The 16,565-nt window shown below is 38.7% G+C and overlaps 1 protein-coding gene across 2 annotated transcripts in view; it reads left to right on the plus strand.

The window, feature by feature from the left end:
• Positions 1-16,565, plus strand: part of ZDHHC20 (zDHHC palmitoyltransferase 20) — a 69,062-nt gene that overhangs the window by 20,470 nt on the left and 32,027 nt on the right. For both annotated transcript variants that reach the window (XM_075139932.1, XM_075139931.1), the window contains exons 2-7: positions 2,492-2,518; positions 6,824-6,918; positions 10,475-10,595; positions 11,960-12,029; positions 13,222-13,254; positions 14,102-14,222. In XM_075139932.1, coding sequence (XP_074996033.1) covers positions 2,492-2,518; positions 6,824-6,918; positions 10,475-10,595; positions 11,960-12,029; positions 13,222-13,254; positions 14,102-14,222 — 467 coding nt within the window. The remainder of the gene's footprint in view (positions 1-2,491; positions 2,519-6,823; positions 6,919-10,474; positions 10,596-11,959; positions 12,030-13,221; positions 13,255-14,101; positions 14,223-16,565) is intronic.

Here is a 16,565-nt window from a genome sequence, read left to right on the forward strand (position 1 = left end):
ACAGGCTTGGGGAAGAGTGGCTGGAAAGCTGCCCAGAGGAAAAGGACCTGGGGGTGCTGATTGACAGCCGGCTGAACATGAGCCGGCAGTGTGCCCAGGTGGCCAAGAAGGCCAACGGCATCCTGGCCTGTATCAGAAATAGTGTGGCCAGCAGGAGTAGGGAGGTGATCGTGCCCCTGTACTCGGTACTGGTGAGGCCACACCTCGAATACTGTGTTCAGTTTTGGGCCCCTCACTACAAGAAGGACCTTGAGGTGCTGGAGCGTGTCCAGAGAAGGGCAACGAAGCTGGTGAAGGGCCTGGAGAACAATTCTTATGAGGAGCGGCTGAGGCAACTGGGGTTGTTTAGCGTGGAGAAGAGGAGGCTGAGGGGAGACCTCATCGCACTCTACAACTACCTGAAAGGAGGTTGTAGCGAGGTGGGTGTTGGTCTCTTCTCCCAAGTAACAAGCGACAGAACAAGAGGAAATGGCCTCAAGTTGCGCCAGGGGAGGTTTAGACTGGATATTGGGAAAAATTTCTTCACTGAAAGGGTTGTCAAGCTGCCCAGGGACGTGGTTGAGTCACCATCCCTGGAAGTATTTAAGATGCGTAGATGTGGTGCTTAGGGACATGGTTTAGCGGTGGCCTTGGCAGTGCTAGGTTAACGGTTGGACTCGATGATCTTAAAGGTCTTTTCCAACCTAAATGATTCTATGATTCTGTGTTTGTCCAGCTGTGTGCAAAAGTGTTTACTTAAGATATATGAGGAGCCAAAGACAAAGCTTAGTCTAAAGTACTTCTGGTATTTTTTTGAAGTTGAGCAAACAATGCTACTCAGCAAGCCTGTATTAATTTTCACCTTTTTAATGATTCCGTCTTCGCCTTGTGTTGTTGAAAAATTTTTAACTGCAGAAATAACGCATTAGTAAAATTTCAAGCAAAAACGTCATAGGATTCACTTTAAAAATAATGCAGCTTCTGTAGCATGCAGTGAAGTAGTACTGAGACTGTATCGTGACACAGCTGGACCTGTTCTTATATTTACATGCATACTTTGCAGGTAATTGTGTGCTTCAGGTCTGTTTTTCTGTGTGGATTTTGACCCTGTTTCAGAGAGAGGAGGATGTGCAAGTATGCATAACTAATGTGAAATTAAGCTATTCGCTAGCATTGATCTCCTTTAGTTTGAAGCCAGCCGTGTTCTTCCTTCTTTAGGTGGATGGAACCAGAACTTTTTCCATTAACTTTGTAGAGGCTTCCATGGACAGATAGAGGGTGCTGAGCGGATATTTTAAGGAAGGGCGAGGAAGGAGAAACAAACAAACAAACAAAACCCCACATATCTGAACAAAAAGGGGTCATCTGTACATTGAGACATCACCTCATTATGGCTCTTGTTGACTACAAAGAGAGGCATGGTTGCATAATATAGTTGCAGAGCCTTTTACTAGAGATATCTACAGTTAATTGAGACACATGCCACCTCTGTGACCAAAGTAACCCTTCAGAAGGAATTCTGCAATGCATACTGAAGCCCTGCAGATTTAAGACTCTACTTTGCATCAGGAAAAAGCTCTTTGAACTGGCACACAGACTGGTGACTGTAGAAATCTCAGAGCTGAGAGAGGGGAGACAATGTGGAGTGAGGTGAACTGCAGTAGGCAGGGTTAACCTTTTGCTTATGCTGATGACCAGAAGCTTAAATTTGCTTTATAAGATAAGGAGTTGGGAAAATATCGTTTCCTCATTGAATTTCAGGAATTCAGTGTCCAAGGAAGAGATCCAGCAAGGGGAGCGATACAAAGCGACCCAATAAGTACAGCAGCTCTCTGTTCAGCATCTTACCTGAACTGGTGAATGAAGTGTGAAGGTTTTGGAGAAGCCTGAGGGCAGGAGGATGTACTAGTGAGGCAGTATACAAGGTAGATTTGGACAATAGAATTTGCTGTTGGGATAAAAGGAGATGAGGATATAGGAGAGAAGGAAGTGGAGAGCTTTTAACTATGCCTGAAGAATTTAGGTCAGGGGAAAAGTCAAAAATAGCATGTGACGGGAAGAGAGAAGTGGTGGGAAAAAAAGGAGAGGGAAGTAGGTTACATGTTACACAGTTTCACAGGCACTTCTTTAAGAACTTATTTTATTTCATTTTCTGCTTTCCAATGGTACACCTGTTGGCCTGTTGTTGACATGCCTCAGAAAACTTTGCTAGGTACATATCTGAAGGAGAACATGCATAAATTATGATCTAATTTATGTCTGTGAAAAGGAGTGTGCTCACTTGGTTAGTGCAAGGAACTGGATCTCTTCAGCTCTTCCACTGACTCACCAAGCCTCAAGGGGTGGCAGGACAAATACTATCTCCTGTTTTACCCCAGAGGGGGGTAGGGAGGCTCTACTAACACGTGAATTATGGTTTGGAACAAGTCAGCTATCTCATATCTCATTTCTAGACACATTTCTGATTCAGTACAGATTTACTTACCATATATCTTTTTTTTTTCTCTTCCAGTTACTATTTCTTCAACTGCAGAAAAAGGTAATTTTTTTTAATTTTTTGAAGATGTGAATAGTTTTGTTGCACACATGTCGTAAGGGACATAGAATTTTTATGTACTCCTTTATGCGTAAGCTCTGTGTAGTGGGTAGATTAGTGCTAAGAAACAAGGTAAATATTGTGAGGTTGAGTCTGTTTAGCTTCTAGTACCACAAGCTTTGGATGATGACAAGACCTGTGAGTAATGCAACTATGATTTAGATTTGCAAATATTTTTAAATGGGTACCTTCTAAGAACAGAAAAAGGAGAAGAGAGGAGGAACTGCAGCAGATCCACAAGCCGATTTTCTGTTTTTTCCTGAACACACCCTGTGACCTGAAAGACTTCTGGAAGAGGAAGAATTGTTGTTCTACTGCTTGCTATTTTCCAAACAGCTTACCAAATTCTTCAGAACTCCGTTCTTTAGGACTGGTTAGAACTGTGCAAAACGTAACCATTTCAAAGGTGGCTGCACATTATAATTTTAAATTTCCAGGTCAAGTGATTAAGGCCTTGTTTTGACAAACTTTTCTTCTATTGGCTTTGGCAAGTGTATGCCACAGTGGGTAGTACTGATAGAGATACAAACTGACCAAAAAAATTCTAGCATTCTTGCTCTGCCACTTCTTTTAATTGTGAACAAAAACTAGTCTAAAGGATGGTTCAATTCCAGAAGTTCAAAATGTTTTTTTTTAATAAAACTTTTTTTTTTCCTATAGAAATACAAATGATTGATGGGATATTTGTTTGGGAGTTATTTCAGCTTATGGGGGGACATGAGTGGTAGATTAAACATAGATTTGCATTTTGACTATCCACAGAGGGCTGTCTTCAGAGTGTGAGACCACTGGTAAGAGGCTCTCATCTGTTAAAAGAGCATAGAATTTGGAGCTAATCTAGCAGTTTTCTTCCTGGTGGGGAACATCCAGGAGAACACTGTGAAAGGAAGGACCCTTGATGGAATCTGTCATCTTTCATCTTCTAAGGAAGAGGTGAAAGAAACCTCCAAAATAAACTGTAAGCCGTTCAAGATGGGAGCTGTGTCTTACCCTGGTTTTTTACATCACATTGCACAGCTGGGCTTCACCTAGCCTTCACAAAATTCTACAGATTGCTGCTGTGCTTTACTGTTGACCTGTATATGAGCAAGTTTTACTTTCTAGTTTCTTCCGGAAAGGCAAGATCCATGTCTCAGTTAAGGAAGCCTGGCAGAGCAATGATGTTGGTGTTGCATAGTCAGATCTCTGGCTTTAATACAAATGTGGTGTCTGTCTGACTGAAGCAGGTGCTCTTAAGTCTACCAGAGAAGAAAAATGCTTGATTTAATTAATGAGACTAGGAGTATAGTTGGAACCTGACTGTTAGGCTTTTAATAGCTGTCGCTTTTTGCACCTTCAGTTCTAAAGCATGTCACAGGCATCCTGCGTGCATGAATTTCTTTACCATGGAGGTTGATCTTAAAATGAGATGTGAAGTCTTTTTTCATTTGAAATGAAAGCTATCATAAGTTTTATAAAGTTCTTATAAGCTAATTCATAATAGCCAGGAAATAACATCAGAAGAGTCAAAAGGCCAAAGTAGCAGTAACATTGCTATGTAAATCAATAATGTGCATCTTAGCAAACGTATTTTGCTCCATATTTCATTGTACTGTGTTCAAATTCTTTTACTCCAGTACTTAATTACAACTTTGATTAAACTAGTGGCGATTTCTTCACCCCATTAAGGCTAATTGTTTCTTTGTAATTTCATATTCTTGTCTAGATATAAATCTATTAGGATAGGGGAATAAAGTCAACTCTGAATCTCTCTTAAGAATATAATATACTTCTGTTATATATTATTACCTCTCTGTAATCTGACCCTGTCTTGGAAGTAGTGTTAAGAATGATTCAGAAAAGGATGTTAAGGGCAAATCTTAGGAGGGCTTAGCATATTTTAGGATGATGCTAAGAGCATGTCTTAAGACATTGTCCTCCTGAGGGCATAAGTTATAGTCTAATATGCATCAGTGCCTTTAAAGAGAAGTGACTTCACTTGGTCACAGCATGGCACCAAGAATCCTGGATTCCTTTAGCTTAGCCAGGACTTCCTCATGACTCTGAGTCTGGCTAAATTGGCAGATATTGAGGCTTGAGGTTTTTGATGTATTTTCCACCTAGCTTGTAATTACAAGAAAATGAGCTGAATAGGAATGAAGCTGGTTTATATTTCTACTGGAAATGATGCAAGATGCTTCAGGGAGTAGTCTGAAGAGGAGATACTGCTACCCGAAATGGTGCGTAGATGGACGGCCAAAGTAAAGCTGTCAAAAATGGTATCTTCCCTCCCTCTCATTTCTTAGGGAGCACTGACAGACTGTAATTACAGTAGGAATGGCAGCACAGGAGTAGGATAAGAAGCAAGAATTTATTCAGTGCGGGGCCAGTATGGACTGCCAATTGCAGGCTTTTTCCCCTCTAGGCTGGGTGGTGCCCATCACTGGAACAGCTGTGAAAGTCTTGCTCTTCCCTGAGTTGCCCCAGTTTGGCTGCTGAGGACAGACCCTTGGCTTTTAATGATGGTGACAGATTGCAATATCTCAGTTATTGGAAGAGTGCAAGTGCAAGAGCACTTTAACAGCTGCCTCTTTCTAATAAATACTGGTAGCACTGGCACAGACCCTTGCTGCAGCCAGCCTTGGTGCCTGTTATTCTCTGTGTTGTTGGGGCATTTACAGCCTGTGACAAGACTTTGAGGTTGTGCTGTTTGAAGTATTGTGTGTGCACTAAAAATAATCTTTCAAAAGAATTTGAATTCTGGGGGTGATTTTTATGGACAGAATAGAACTGTTCACTGTGTAAGTTAGTTTTGCTGTGCCTTGCCCTCCCCTGTATCTCATTTCCCCTTTCCTTCTATTCAACTCCTCTAACCCTCTTCTCCCCCAAAGCTCTGATCTGTGCAGCTGGTTCCACTCCAATTTTGTATCCGTTTCTCCTCTTTTCGAAACCGTTTTCTCATGCTTTGATTGCTTAACCGCATTATGTTTGAACGTGTACAGTATGTTTTTAATAAAAGACCATTTCTAATTACGCAGTGCCTAGTGATACACAGTTTTGGGATGGCTTTAGAAAAAGGTTTTGTTTCTTGCATTTTCAGTCAGCTCCACAGCTGAAAATTTGCCAAATCTGTCTGTAAGGTTGGAGGAGTCAGAGGCAAAGGTAAAAAGCATAATTCTCTGAAGAAAGCTCAAATACAGTTTGTTTGGGTTTTTTACCATTACAAGCAATGAAAATCCTGATAGATGATAAATTAAGATCACGTCTTCTGTGACTGTGCATATGCATTTTCTGAGCTGTTAGAAGTTCCCAAAGTTTCGAGCCTGTTCTGCCATCCATGAAGTACGTCATAATGCTTCTTAAAGGACTCTCTTTATGTGCACGGGAAAGTAGGTCAAGTTTCCTTCTTCCTGCAACTGAAGATAATGTAAATATTTAGTATGACTTCTTTTCTAAGGCTTGCTGTTCTGGCACAACTGATCTGTTTCCTCTTGACAAGTGGTAAAAGAAACTGTTAGAGGAAACAAGATTGGAAGAATGACCCTTCCTGGGTCATAAGGTCTGTGTCTCTGGTCTTTAAGGCAACCATATCACACAGACCCATTCATAAATTGATTGAGCTCCCTACTAAAGCCACCTACATCTTGTTGCCACTGTGACTATAATAGCAGGACTCTTCCAGATTATATTCCTGTGATGATTTGAAAGAAGATACCCAGACAATTTTTAACTCATAGACAGCTCTCATCTCAGAATGCAGACCTCTCCAAACCCCTCGTTTGGAGTTTTTACTGTCATTGATGACCGGTGCCTTCTACAATGGCACAATACTCTGCTGTTTCTATTAGAAGTAGAAATTAAATTGAATTCTGTAGGTCAGTTATCAAATACTTTACTATAATCTAGAATGAAATTGTAGCATCTTCTTTATCCAAAAAGGTTAGTCACTTACATGCCACAGGTGAAGCGGTGTTCAGTTCTGGGTTTTTTGGTTTGGTTTTATCCCTTCAAAATCTGTTTTGGAATCGTACATAAAAACTTATTATTTCCTTGAGGAAAAGCAACCATCACATGTAGTGATTTTTTTTTTTTTTTTTTTAACTGAGCACTCCTAGATTGCTATGTCTACTCAGGGAAGAGGATTTAATATAACTTAATTTTATCAGGTGATTCATAGTGTAGTAGTTTAGCCCTCATGAAAGATTAGGGATTTTATTTCTTGTTCTTTTCAGCTATATTCACCGAACTCTTATTTGTATTTTATTGCAGTTGTCTACCTTGTAGTTTTTCATCTGTCATTTGTCATGTTTGTGTGGTCCTATTGGAAGACAATTTTCACATCTCCTGCATCGCCCTCTAATGAGGTAAATATAACGTTAGAAAAATGTCAATGCCTTTTTTATAAATAGCTGAACTGTTTTCAGTGATGAAACTTGTTTGCAGTACTGCATGATTCACCTTTCGCTTCTCATTATCTAAAATAGAACAGCATGACAGTGTATCATGAATGAAAATTATCAAATTACTCTTAAAATACTGTATACTTTGTGTAATGAAATTTACTTATACGGAATGCACATTTAATTCATCACAGGTTTGACAGTCATGCACAGTGCTTTGCTATGAAGTAGCTTACTTGAAACCTGGAATTTTTAAAACCAATAAATCAAATACAGAGACAACATTTTTATAGTTCCATTTTAGGCAGTTTTGACCTTTGTTTGGGTAAGAAAAAGTAGTAATGCAATGTATACTCATAACCTGGAGGACTGAACCACTTAGTAGTAAGTCAAGGGTTAAGGTTTAGTGACAATTGAGAAGTAAATACATAAAGGAGCTTTACATAATGGCAAAAGAATGCATGATGAGTGTAAGAAGTTTTGTTTTGAAAAAGAACAGTATTAATTGCAATAAGTCTGAGACGGATTACCTTGTTTTCTATTTTCTCTAAGGTGTGTTTATGTAAGGATTAAATACTTGCACCAAATTTAAAGTACTTCCCTTCCCTTCCTTGGTTTTATAAAGCTTTTAAATTGGCTAAACTGTTTGAGGTTTGGTTGCTCTGTGGGGGCTGAATTCTATTTTTGGCAAGACCGATTTTCAGTGCTAATGTCAACCTTAAACATTTTTGAAAAGAGTTAAAACCATGCTTCTGAGGAAAAGCAAACACTGCTCTGCAGTGCTTAATTATGGCTTAGAGATCTGTATCTTAGAAGGCTACAGAATATAAAGTGAAAAAAGCTAAAGACTATTCTGCTGTTTAGCTAAGCAAAAAGAGTAGTACTGAACTGTTAAACCTCAGAAATTCAAAGGGACTTGCCTTCAGGGTGGTTTGTTTCAGCTTTTTCTGGGATGGTTCTGCAGGAAAATGATAAAGTTAAGCAGGTTAGCTAATGTGGTTGGAACCGTGTTATTCCAGGTTTTGTAAAGCTATATGAACTAGAGCTGCTCATAAAGCTAGTGCCTAGTAACTTTTACTGTCTGCTTGAATTCTTCAATAATAGAAAACATCTTCTGACAGTACTTAGCCTGTAGCTACAGTAATGTTGTAGCAAGCTTTTCGTATTCAGTGAGTGAAAGGGATGGTTTGGACATATGGCATGTAATGAATATTTCCTATATCAAGTGTGGGGGTAGATCAGATTTAATACAATTTTCTTTTACAGTTAGCTTTAAAAAGAAAAAAAAAAGAAAAAAAACCCAACACACACCAACAACAACAAAAAACACACACCAAAAGAAAACCCACAAAAACCAACCAAACAAAAAAAAACACCAACACTTTTTCTCTCTCTGGGCAAGTCCCTTCTGTTCATGTACCAGTGAGCAATTTATGCTGGTTTTACTTAAAAACAAAACCTGACTTCAGAATCTTCCCATTGTATGAGAGTGTAAAATATATTTTTAGTCATTCAAACTAGCCATTCTTGCAAAACAAATAGCATCCTGTGATCTTACTATTGAACTAAAAAAAGATTCTGCAGCTGCTGTTGTCTTAGTGTAATCCCTGTACATTTGTCATAAGAAAGAACAATCAACATTATACAAGATCCAGAAAGAGGAAGGAAACAAAGGGACTTTTTCTGTTTTCAGTAAGAACTGCTGGAACCTCATTGGAAATTCTGTTGGCTGTGTGGTAACAGACAACTTTTGATGTCTTTGAACATATCCTGCCATTGTCCAAAGAGACTGTGGTCTCATGGCCCTATTAATTTCTGAAATTAGAACAGAAATATAGCTGTTCAGAAAACCAAAATCCTATCCAGGATTTTTGGAGTAATATTATGATGTTACTTGGACAAATCAAAAAAGTTTTAAATCTTGTGATTTAGTTCCTTTTCTATGCATTAATGGTTTGCCATAGAAATGTAATCTGGAAGAGGTATTTCATGTTTAATGCCACTTCTGCTTGATTGCAGGTCATGGAGACAGGCATTTGGTCACCTAAGCAGACTCGCAAGGGCAATAGGGAGAAAGGCACGTTGCACCGCTGTTTGCGGGCATGATCCTTCATATCTGTCTTAAACTTTCTATGTGAGCATCTCCAGTTTTCATATTTGAGTAAATATCTAGCTTAGAGATGGATACTAAAAAGTGAGGTCAAACTCTTGGTGATGACTGAAATATTAAACTTTAATTTCACTCTCCACATAGATTGGTCAAGGGGATTGTGTTTCACCCTTGAATGGTGGGTAGGCTCAAGAACTGGGATGATACTATCTGTAACAGGAGACTTAACTAGATTCTGTGAGATATGAGGCAACTTCTTCGCATTCTGGGTTAGGAAACAACACAGGGAAATTGCAGCAATGTCTTACTGCTTCCTTCTTTCTATAAGTGGAGTCTTCATTGTTGCTTGCCAACTGACTGTAATCCAAAAGAGGAAAAAGTACAGGATGAGAGGAAAATCCATGTGAAATAATCATATACATGTTCTTAGTAGGAAAATATGGTCATATTAAACCACACTAAGCCAATTTTTGTTCCAGTTGCGCACACAGCATTTTCCACTCACTACCATGAATACTTTGTCTACGTATGCTCATAAAAAGGGCTTTTGTAGTCCATGGGGGAATCTGAGTTTAAAAGTGCTTCAGAACAGAAAAATACCAAAGGAAATAGTGAGTTCAGCCCCAGCTCTTCAGAGTCTTGTCAGCACACTGGGTTTTGTGGGGCTTAATGGTAAAGTTCATAATTTCAGTGGATACCAAACTAAGCATTTCACAAGTGTGTAAAAGCTCTCCAGTTCTTCTGGTAAAGCTTTACATTTCAGTGAGGCTTCAACAGGAATGCTTCTCATGCTTTACCCAGAATTGTAACTCTCTCTGAAACTGTACAGGCTTTGCTGAAGTTGCTTTCAATACAGTTCATGGATTTTGAGACTAGTGCTGACTACTCCCAAGTAAACATTCCAGTTAAACTCTCTCAACTTCTGTGCTGAAGCCATGAAGCTGCCACGCCCTTCCCCCCACCCACTGGCTTGTACCCCTCTCTAAATCAAAGAGAGGAAGTGGGATAAGGGAACTCTGGTGCCCTGTAGCAGCAAAGGATTGTTGCACCTTCCTCTTGTTCACAGATCACTTTAACTCCTGATAAGCGTAAAGGAAAGGTTACGCCTTTTTAAAACTCCTCTGAGTCTCTGGCTTCCTTTGTGTTGAAGGGAAAATGCCATAGATAATGGAACAGAGAGAAAGATTATTTTCTTTAAAATATGCCCAGGACCATCATGGAGTTTTGAGGATCACCTGTAATTCCGGTAGCATTCTGTTTTTCTTTACGTGGGTTTTTTTTGGGTCGGTGGGTGGGGGTTGTCCAAAGGCATAGGATTAGGATGCATAAGGTCTTTTCTTTGGAGCTTGACTAGAACACAAAGTAATAATTAATCTTTTCCCTTCATTCCATTTTCTCCCTCCCTTACAGTTCTCCTTGTCAAAAGCTGATAAAGAACAATATGAAAAAGAAGAGAGACCAGAATCCCAGCAGGAGATTTTGAGAAGAGCTGCTAAAGATTTGCCTATCTATACGACAACAGCATCGAGAGGTGAGATACACAGATAATTCTGTGCTCCTGAAACTGCTAGTTCAATTCAGTGAAATTAATTTGATGTCACTGAATGAACAACCTGTTAAGCACATAGTGCACAGGCCATGACCTTGTTTTGTTATTTGTTTGGGCTGTGTGGTTTTTTCCCCCAAGAGAAACTGGAGTCCTCTGCCTGGGGATCTCAACATGTAGCCAGTATTTGGAATTAAAAAAAAAAAAAAATCCTCTTCTAGCAAGCAGATAGATGACAACACTTATCTCTTATTGTGGCTATAAAAAATAAGCACAGCAAAGTAATACAGCTAGAAATAGAGAAAAGTCAATTTTATAATCATTTATATTCCCCTTTAAACTTCTTTTTCTGAGCTGTATCAGTTCAGCAGGAGGAGAAACATCATACTTAAGGCTGGAATTTAAGAACGAATAAATGTTGTTTCATTCCCATCTGTAATTCAGTACAAAGCTAGTTATGGGCTATTTCTGTATTTGCCTTTAATACATATAGGCTTTTTTATTCCAACTTATATATGAATGATCTGTGAAACTGCTGTCTTATACATATGTATATTCTTTAAAAATGGAGCTTTTATATGTGTATATATATCTGTTTCTCTTTCTTGAAACTAGCAATGCTGTAGAGTTTTCCAAAAACATAAACTACTCAGAATAACTGTTACCAAAGTTTACTGTGACTTTCCAAACAAAGTCTAAGGACACCTGTTTTTTTTGAATACTAGCCTCCCTTTCAGGAAATCCCAATCTTAAGTTCATGGAGTGGTCTGGGAAGCTCTTGCCAGCTCTTAGCAGTTCTGCTTAGCTGTAGGTGTTGGCTTTGCCCCTTTCAAACTGCCTGTGCTGGTGTCTCATTTCCATTGAGAAGAGCCTGAAGGCTTGTTTAAAAATATCCAGGAAAGATGAGGAAGAGCTAATTTACTGAACAGTCTGCTAGACCACTATTTGCTGAAGAGGATAGAGAAAGCTAATGCAGAAAGTTGGCTTGCTGAAAGAATGTAGTTTCACAGTGAGTGCCTGATCACCCTGTCCAGAGGTGAAAGAAAGCAAGCGATAGGAGATCAGTGCCAGAGGATGAAGGATGGGAAGACTGGGGAGCCAAAGAGTAAATGGAAATGGACTCAGTAAAGCAGTAACAGATGAAAGTGTTTTTAAATACTTTCATATGTTACATTTCTTAAAAAAATCAAAAGAACATTATCATATGAGAGTAGGCACATGAAAGTCTGTGAGAATAGGTGTGGCAGGGGAGGGCAGGAAGCTCTTTAAGATTCAGTTCACGTTAAGGGGGAAAACCTTTGTAACATTAAGTGAGTTCTAATGACTTGACCCTTGCCACTTGAATACAGCAATCAGATACTGTGATCGATGCCAGCTGATCAAACCTGACCGCTGCCACCACTGTTCTGCATGTGACATGTAAGTTACTGAATTTGAAATGATGGATTTTCTCTCTCCTGGAATCATCACTTCAGTGTGTTCATGTTTTCAGTGTGTCAGCCCTTGCCTAACAGCAGGTTTTATTATTTGTTCCTCTCTCAGCCCCTCAATACCTGGATTTCATGAAAAAGCAAAGTTCTTCCTGTTGAAGCAATATTATTATTGCAGCCCCATTGTCCAAAATGGCAGAACTTTTTAGGAAACCTGCTTGTAGCTTTGTAAAACAGTGCTTATATAAAAAAAAAAAAAAAAAAAAAATCAGCGACTGAAAGACTGAAAGGAAAGGCAGGTCTGAGATACCAGCACAGCAAATGCTTACTATAGAACTCTTATCATATCTTTCTTCTGCAGCCTTGAAACAGATATGTGCTACTAATAATGCTAAAAATCTTCATCTCAAAGATTGACAGTGCAGTTACATGCCTTAACCATTTCAAAGACATCACTGCTATTCCCTAGCCTTGTTCTGAATCATCAGAGAAGTCTGTAAGGGCACTGAAGACTGAAGCTATGAGTGAGACTTCAGTAGGCTGAGCTTGAGGAAATCTAGTTAACTGAAGAACGTAATATACATCTTTTGGCTAAAATAAAATTTATTAGCAAATACAGTGAATGTCTGTGTGTCTGAAATGTCTGGTATCTGTCCTTATATTAAAACTGGATGAAAATGGTATGTGGACTGTTCAAATTACCCACTGTGCTGCTCTTTTTCTCAATTAGCTTTAAAAAAACAAACAAAAAAAGGTAGCAAAAATAGCCCTGAGGTAGACTTAGCTGAAGTGAATGCCAGGCTAACATACCTTATCCACACAACTCTGAAGGGTCCTTTGGATTTGTTTTCTCTCAATGTGCACATAAAACTAGTGTGGCTTAATGAACTGTTACATGGTGTTGATCAGTAATGCTCCCCATGTTAATTTAAGAGACTCTCTTCATAACTCTTCTGAATCTCACTGGGTCCTTTTGGGTGAAAGGATGGCTGCTATAATATGGAGAATAAGCATGATTGAGAAGGACTTGAAAAAGATACAGTGGAGCAAAATACTTTAAAAACAAAACAAAACAAAACCACCCTCGAACCTGTAGAAGCTAAAAGTATGTGTCTTAGAAAGTATTGTATTGTAAGAAAATGTATTTTTTGCTTTAGCTTACTGGAAATTATCTCTTTCAGATGTGTATTAAAAATGGACCACCACTGTCCATGGTAAGTTCATAAAACCAAAAAAAAAAATCAATATAATAATGATGAATTAGATTCTACATGATGAATTAGATGCTGCTTCAAAAATGCAAAAGTAAAGTAAAGTAAAACTTGATTTTCACAGAATTTCTTGAGGCTTTAATATGTGAAAATAAATCTTGTTCCTAATGTGTGTTGCAACATAGAGTTGTAGGCCCACTAGCCCAAATCATGCAGTTTCTCTTTATATAGAGAAACCCTGGTGTTAACAAGACCTGTGAGAAATGACATTTCTTTCTGTTGTTTAGTTTGGTATTGTTACCAGGAGAGGAGATACCCACTACACTGTGAAAATCAGTTCTTGATTCTAGATGATGCATAAGACCCACTCAGACAGTTACTCTTCTGCAGTTTGTATTCACTGGTAGTCAGTAAAAATATTATCTGCTGTCACTATAAAAATACTGCTATCAGTAGTGACTTGAAGGTGGTTTTGTAACCAAAGCGACATCCACTGAAATTGATGGAGAGGATCATATTATCTTCCATGATGACTGCAGTTAGTTCATAGTGTGTGAGACGCTTCCTATACAGACTGTATGTATCATACGCTTTGCCAGCTCATGTCCTGTCCTGTAGAACTTCACGGGGGGCAAAATTTATGTGAGGGGCCTGGATCATTTGGCCTGAGGAAAAATACTTCCTTCAAAATGGTGGCTTAAACTGCTGCTGAAACACTAGTGCCAGACTGTTTTGGACATACCGCTGACATCATACATGTTATGCTCTGCAAAAGCTGAATGTATTGTTTTTTATTTTATTTTATTTTTTGTATATCATAGTAACCTCTTTCTCTTTCCCCTCCTTCTAGGGTGAATAATTGTGTGGGATTTTCTAACTACAAATTCTTCCTCCTGTTTTTAATGTATTCCTTACTGTACTGTCTGTTTGTTGCTGCTACAGTCTTGCAGTACTTCATAAAGTTTTGGACAGTAAGTTCTAAGGCTTTTTTTTTGTTGTTCATTTGTTTAATCCTGCATGTGTTATTGGAGGCTGCATCAGCATGTTGTCACTCACCATTTACTCTGTTCCATAGTTCATTACCATTAACAGCATCAATCGAAGTGACTGAAGCAGGAGAACATTCTGAATATTAATGAATTAAATGTATTACACTGCCCAGGATGAGTAATTGGGGGAAGAAGTTCTGATGAGGACACTGTGCAAATTTTCTCTGCTCCATCAAAATCGAGTGGTGCAGCTCAGGTTTTTTGAGACTGCTGGATATAGACATGTAGATATAGAAAGAACTGGCTATATCAAGCAATTACCTATATATATGTATGTGTATATATATGTATACACACACGTATACATGAAAATACTGATAAACGTGAAATATAAATAACAATTTTGTATCTTCCTAGACTTGTCTATGGATAATCTGCTACCAGATAAAGCAGATTAATTTCTTGGGAACTGACCGAGCTCTGTTTTGGAGTCCCTACATAGGCGTGTCTGAACGTCATTCTAGTGGCTTTTATCAATCTGATATGGGTAGAATGCTAAGAGATGTAGAGTGTTAATGATATACATCTTCTTTGCAACTATTATCAGCTGTCAAATGATCGATACACATAATGCATCTTAGTAGATTTAATAACATTTATGTGAAGGGCAACCATCCTTGTACGTCAGTGTTATATTCCTCCTATCACTTTTGTTCTGGTCACATTTCAGGCTGAAAAGAGTGTCTTCTGGTGTTGTTCCCTTTCATCTCCAAAACTTTCATCTCCAAAACCTTGTACTGTGCCTTCCTGTCTCTAGGCAGAAGAGCTAGCATCAGATTTCCCTTAACCAGTTTCCATTAACTAGCATGGGAAAAACCACTGTAAGTGAAAGGCTCTCCATCACATCTTTATAAGTAAATAACAGCACATATTTCTTAGATGCTAGCTGCTGTCAGAGTAACTGGGAAAAGCAGTCATTATCTGTAGCTATAGAAATAATCTTTATTGGAGAAAAAAGATGTTGCCATGTCAGGGTAAGAGAAGTTTGGTCATGTATTCAGAATTAGCTGTACTTTAGACAGTTGGCATTAGACAGGTAAGATAAATGATGTATGTTTGTTTGTGTTCATCTAAGGCTATGGGTCTGATCTGCCAAAGTACTATGTTTCTCTTAGTCTGTCAGTTCTGTATAGCGGCCTGTCACTGGAGAGCAAGGAACTACGTGGGAATTGAGCTGTGTCAGTATTGTGTGAGATGAAAGCCATAAATTTATAGCTGTGGCTTGACAGATACTTCAAATGAAATGATCTGGATTCTGCTTTTCAGTCTTGCTTGACTGTAAATAGTTAAATTTTTAATTTAACATCTGCTTGGCTGCTTTCCAGTGCTTTATATGCAATTTCTAATGAAACTGTAGATGCGCTCTTACATATTTACCTGTAAGTGCTTGAGCAAAAAAAATGAATTTGCTTTGTCACCTCATTTCCTAAGTGTTAGTGCAACAAAAGTCAGCAAGACATCTGATCACAATGAACATTTAATACCAGCATTTGCAGCAAGGCTCTTCCAAAGCCCATCGGTCACAATATTGAAGTGGACCCTTGAGCAGAGGAAATAAACTTAAGAGGGAATTTTTTAATGATTTAGTTGTTAAAAATGCTTTCTGCAAGAATGGCTACTTCCGAAATGTGACAATAGGCAATGTAGTTGTGTGCTTGCACTTGTTGCTTTCATTTCCGTTTACTTCCAAGACAGAATCTGGTGATGCCATGATCTTATCATTAGAGTAGGTCTCTGACTCACTTTACTCATATTAAATCACTCATTCCACAAAGCTAATGCTCCTCTGATCTTATAATAACCTAATTAAAGGAGACTTCCAGAAAGAGGTGGCAGCACCATAATCATGTAGGCTTGCAAAATTTAGTATGTCTCTAGTATGTAAGCTTTTAGGCAAGTGCTGTTGACTGCAGAATAGAGTCCTGGAAGCTTCTCTCTACATCTGTATCCAGATCAGAGCGGAGTACTGCTGACACGTGCCATCTGTAGGCTGCTTCAGTATGTTGCTAATGCTTAGCTTTGTCTGCTACAGCATCAGACAGATTACTGTTTTGACATTTTTTGTTGAGGGTCTCTAGATGTTGTTTTTCCCCCCAAAGCTTGACTATCAGAAATGTTACAGTATACCTTCAGAAGGTTTCTTTTTTGCTCCCTCATAGACGTTTCTCAGGAAAGTGTGCAACAAACTGCTGTATATATCCAGTGTTGGGATGGAAGATGAACTGCTTCTTGGAGAGTGTAGCCTTGGTCACTTCAGAACTTGTA

The sequence above is a fragment of the Calonectris borealis genome, chromosome 1 (assembly GCF_964195595.1).
Source record: "Calonectris borealis chromosome 1, bCalBor7.hap1.2, whole genome shotgun sequence".
Classification (NCBI taxonomy): domain Eukaryota; kingdom Metazoa; phylum Chordata; class Aves; order Procellariiformes; family Procellariidae; genus Calonectris; species Calonectris borealis.